Source organism: Montipora capricornis, chromosome 7 (genome assembly GCF_036669925.1).
Source record: "Montipora capricornis isolate CH-2021 chromosome 7, ASM3666992v2, whole genome shotgun sequence".
NCBI classification, from domain to species: Eukaryota; Metazoa; Cnidaria; class Anthozoa; order Scleractinia; family Acroporidae; genus Montipora; species Montipora capricornis.
In genome coordinates this window covers 10,341,962-10,346,785 of record NC_090889.1, presented here as the reverse complement: position 1 = coordinate 10,346,785, position 4,824 = coordinate 10,341,962, and the positions used below count along the sequence as shown (strand labels likewise).

Here is a 4,824-nt window from a genome sequence, read left to right as displayed (position 1 = left end):
CAAACAAATAATCTTGTTATCAACCTTCGTAATTTACAGTTACATACAGTTATGTTCAGTCTATATTACAAGAGGTAATGACCAACTTGGCAATTCTGATCAGCCTCTGTCAGTTGGTAATGTGGCACTAGAGTAATAACATAAATTTACAAGAGGTTGCATAAAAAACTGTAACTTCCAACATGATTTATACAGATTTTCTTTTGTATTATGAGAAAAGCCTTTGTAGCCTGTGACCAGTCTTTCATTAAAAATAAATCTCTAACTTTTTCCATACAACTTTTAATTTAACAGATGAAAATCTCTTCAATTTGTCATTTCTACAAAATCAATTTCTGTTATTCTTTAAGTCATATTCCATAACAAATTAAAAAAACGTTTGGTAAAAAAATGGTCATGTGACCCTTACATGTTGTCATACCATTTTACACTGTATCTCATCATTATAACCATTTGTTTTGTTTTCCTTTAATCTAGCGTACACTTTAACTAGCTCGCACAACAAAAGGTTCCCTCCTACCTATCCTAGTGATAAATATTTTTATGTACAGTCCAAACTTTGAAAATGACGTTCGAAACTTTATATCCTCAACCTTGACTTGTGTAATTTGTCTGGTTTCAAGTAAAGGATGTAAATACTTAGTTAGTTCCCGTGGAATGTAACCAATAAAACATGGTCCATTTCCGTAGTCTAAATGGACTACTATGGCTTCCCTGTCAAACTCATTCTCTGGTGCAGGTTTTAACATAGCTGAAACTGTCTCTCCACCTTTCATTTTTGTCAAAGCTTCGTCCAAACGGTCTGGTGTTTTTGTTGAATGGGCTACCCCAATAACTTTCCACATCATCAGAGCTGCCATTTTCTTTAGTACTATATTCAGTAACAGATTTCACTGACTTTTCAGCAGAGCTGGAAGTGGTTTCTGAAATATGGGAAACCTCACTTTCAGAAGTCGAAATTTCCTCCCAGTTTTCATGTAGTTCATTAAGAAATTGTTGTCGGAAGTTCATCATGTTGTAAACAGTCACTGTAGTTTATCAGTCCAGTTAGCACACTGTCTCCATCCACATATTTTACTTTTACAAATTGCTAAGTCATTACAGGGAAACTTAGCACCACCCAGGATATGGGATTTTGGTCCACTTCGGTCACAATCGCATCTCTGCTAGCAATTTGTTCATGTTGAGAGCGAGTTCTTATGCTACTGCAGGAGTCTTTGTGTAGGTCTGGCTGGACATAATCAGGATCCTCAACTGTGTCATCTGTGGACATGGAAGAATGTGGCATGTAATTTAGAATTAGGATTTATTTCTTTACTGTGCAAGGTGTAGGGTGTGCTGGACTCCAGATCAAGCAGCCTGGATTCTAGACCCAACTCTCATATTGTCTACTGTAGTCATCTGCACCAGGGTGTAAATGCTGGGTGAAAACCCTGTGATGGACCAGCATCCCATCCAGGCATCCAGGGGGGAGTAGCTATATTATTAGTCCCGTCAAGCAGCAGACACCGAGGTAAGCTCGAATGGTATGGGACACTTTGGCCTGATTGTGACTTAACCATTTCACTGTTTATATCGCTGATTGGCAATAGGTATTTATTTTTTGCTGTATTTACATATACCAGTCAATTTTAAATTACCTGATTCATCATCACATTCCAAATGAAGCCAGGGATGGCGCTAGGATTTTTCAATCTGGGTCCTGGGACCCGCATGTTCGGCCAAATTGGGGTCCCAAGTATTTTTGGGGGGTCCCAAAATCTTGGTGACCCTCTGCGAGAAAAAGAGTATGTTTTAAATTATGAGAAAAAGAGAGTAACCAACTTGGAATTAATATTGACGCATATGCATAGGACCGGCCGACAAAGGCTTTTTCTAGAGCCGTTACATTCATTCCTGGACAAGACCTCTGTTAATGAAAGAGCACCCTTTCCAAAGGTTTACACATCACTGGTTTCCTCCCTTAGGAGCAACGAACAGTGACGTCTTTTGCTATATATTTGCATTCAGTGACTTGCAGAGTACATTCCTCTGAAGAAGACCGCAGAAGGCGGTCAAAAATTTAGTTTTAACCTTTTTAGATGTTTTAAACCCCATTTCTTAGAACTTCAATTATGATCACAGATCTCTCCTACAGTTTTACAAACAACAGAATATACTGACAAATCAAAGCAAGTTGTGTGAGTTATTTAAGTCAGTGCCTTGCGTCCTGGGACGCATTAAAATTTCGATGATGCATTTTTTGGATTTTATTTGCGTAAAAATGCACGATTTCTGCGTTAACGCGATCCCTGGAAGCAATGTTCTGGATCCCCATATACTGTCTGGACCCTGTAGTAGATAATAAAAGAATAATGATAATAATTATTGATGCATGCACATTTTGCAAAATTAGTTTTCTTGAAGTTTAATCAAAGAAAATAAAGTATCCCACTTGAATGTTTCATTTGATGAAGGAGAAATTCTAATTTCTATGCACTTAAGAAACAAGGCTTTCCATTTCATACTTCTCATAGAGCAACTTCCAATGATTTAAGAGTTGGATTTTAATTTGAACATTAAATGATATCAACAAAGTAGTGACTTTTTATAATGCTTATATCTTGCTTGGGACCAAGGTCAAATTTTTCATGAGAATGATTATTACCTGTACATCTTCCAATGTGAAATATGAAACTATACATTGTGTCTGTGTCAGTGTTTCCCAGACAAGTATCAAGAAGATCATTTTCATTTACCAGTAATTGCCTTTTTATGCATTAAGGATTAACAGTAAATATTACAAGGTGTGGAGAACCTAGGTACTGCAAAAAGCAATTTTCTCTTGGATATGTTTAAGCTTTCCCAAGTAAAGGTTATTGACAACAGGTTTTCTACTTTTATAAAACTGAGATGAGAATAATATAGCCTAGTTCCCAGTGTTCTACCCCAGGTTTTGAAACTGAAATGGTGTCCACAATATTAAAAGGCCTTGAGCAGGAAATACTCTCAATGTAAGCAGTGTGCTTTAAAAGAACCTACATGTATAAAAATGATAATAAACAAGGATACAGCTCTGGTGGTGCCTCAGACTCATCTAATATAGGATTCAGTGGTACAGCCCTCAGGTTCCTTGGATCAAATACCACCTGATGTAGAAACATTTGATCTGCTTCATCAAATCTCAGAAGATACTCAGGACCCAGTACACGAAGACTTTTTACACCAAGTACTTGTGGTAACCTTGAAAAGAACTGTAGTTGTGCATTAATAACTTATTCATGAACAACTATTTAAACTGTTCGATTTCATTTGTAAAAGAAATCAAAGAAATAAAAAAAAAAACAAGCAAACAAACAGACAATAAACTGAGAAGTTTGTGTGAGCCCAGCAAGGAAGCTTGTATTCAATAAAGAGGGCATTTGACTGTTTAATAACAGCAGGAAATTATTTTATTTCTATATAAATTATTTAATATAGAGTCCTGTGACCTCACTGAATTTTTCAATGATTTAAAAAATTCCATACTTTCCTCACATCACCATTTGCTGCAGCAACTTTCTTCATCAAATTGTGTGCTCTTTTGATTCCTATACCAGGAAGTGATTCCAAGTAGTCGCAGCCAGCAATTATATACATATGACGAAACAAGTCAAAGGTATAATTGGAAATATTGAGACATTTCGGTATGTCTTTGCTTTGGATTGACTGGCAGCTACCATGTAGGTGTACTTTATAAAGAACCTGGATCGTGAAAATACAAGATAAACTGTATTGGACAACTAAATAACATCCCTGTGCAAATAAATAAATAAATAAATAAATAAGTAGACAAATAAATAAAATTAAATGAGCTTTAACATTAATCCTGTGAAAAATCAAGCTTAAATTTAAAGATTACGCACAGATCCATTTGTCACCATAAAGTAATGTACCTCGCAACAGGCAAATACCAACAGATCCGAATCTTCACTGAGAACTACATCAATCAGCTGATTTTTGTTCAAATACGCAAGTTGTGCATCAGCTTCAAACGGGGCAACAATGCAATCTATATTTTTGTCCCGTAGAACCTGATAAGAAATCGATCCAGATGAAATTGAAAAGCAGTAGAAACTAGAAACACTGAAAATATTACTGCAGGCACTTTTTCATGTGATCAGTGAAACTTCAAAACAATAGATCTCACCTTCAGTAGTTTATGAGACATTTCACAAGGAATGCAAGTCAGTTCGATCGAACGTTGGTTCGATCGAAGGTCGTTTCGATCGACAAAAGTCGATTCGATCGAAGACAAGAGTCATTTCGATCGAAGACTGTAGCTATTGCTTAAGTGTATTGAACAAATCTGTTTAAAATATTTTCTGATACAGTTAACTTCGGAGTTGTGGAAAACACATTACAATACAATACATACAATACATACTTAATTGACCGCTCCCCATAGAGGCTTTTCAGGGTCAATGAAACAATACGAAACAACAACAACAACAACAACTGTTAAGAATCCCAACTGGCCGGAGGCAAACCAGTTGGCTATTTACAAGTGCAGCTGGGAAGTTCAACCAGGGACTACCAGGAACAAACTCATGGAGTGGTCAGAGCGGGTCTTGAACCCGGGATCTCCGGATCTCAAGGCAAGCGCCCTAACCACTGGGCCACACTGCCTCCTTCTTGATCCTTGGTCTTCAAGGAACATGACCGCCAGCCGTCTGTTTCCATATTTGGTATATCGCTAAACGCCAAGGCTCTAGACTATTTTGGCGTGCGGAACTGTCTTGTGTGGAAAAGATTTGCAACCATGAGAAGCTATGATAATCCACGGATTCTGTTCCAAACGCAAGT

General features: G+C 37.1%; 1 protein-coding gene across 1 annotated transcript; it reads right to left on the bottom strand.

The window, feature by feature from the left end:
• Positions 1 to 2,143: 2,143 nt before the first annotated feature.
• Positions 2,144 to 4,189, bottom strand: LOC138057882 (exonuclease 1-like). Its single transcript, XM_068903786.1, has 6 exons — positions 4,169 to 4,189; positions 3,915 to 4,052; positions 3,508 to 3,723; positions 3,052 to 3,233; positions 2,648 to 2,748; positions 2,144 to 2,331 (listed from the first exon to the last, which is right to left on the bottom strand). Exons 1-6 carry the CDS (start codon positions 4,187 to 4,189, stop codon positions 2,195 to 2,197), a joined length of 795 nt encoding a protein of 264 aa, XP_068759887.1. The 3' UTR covers positions 2,144 to 2,194.
• Positions 4,190 to 4,824: the final 635 nt, after the last annotated feature.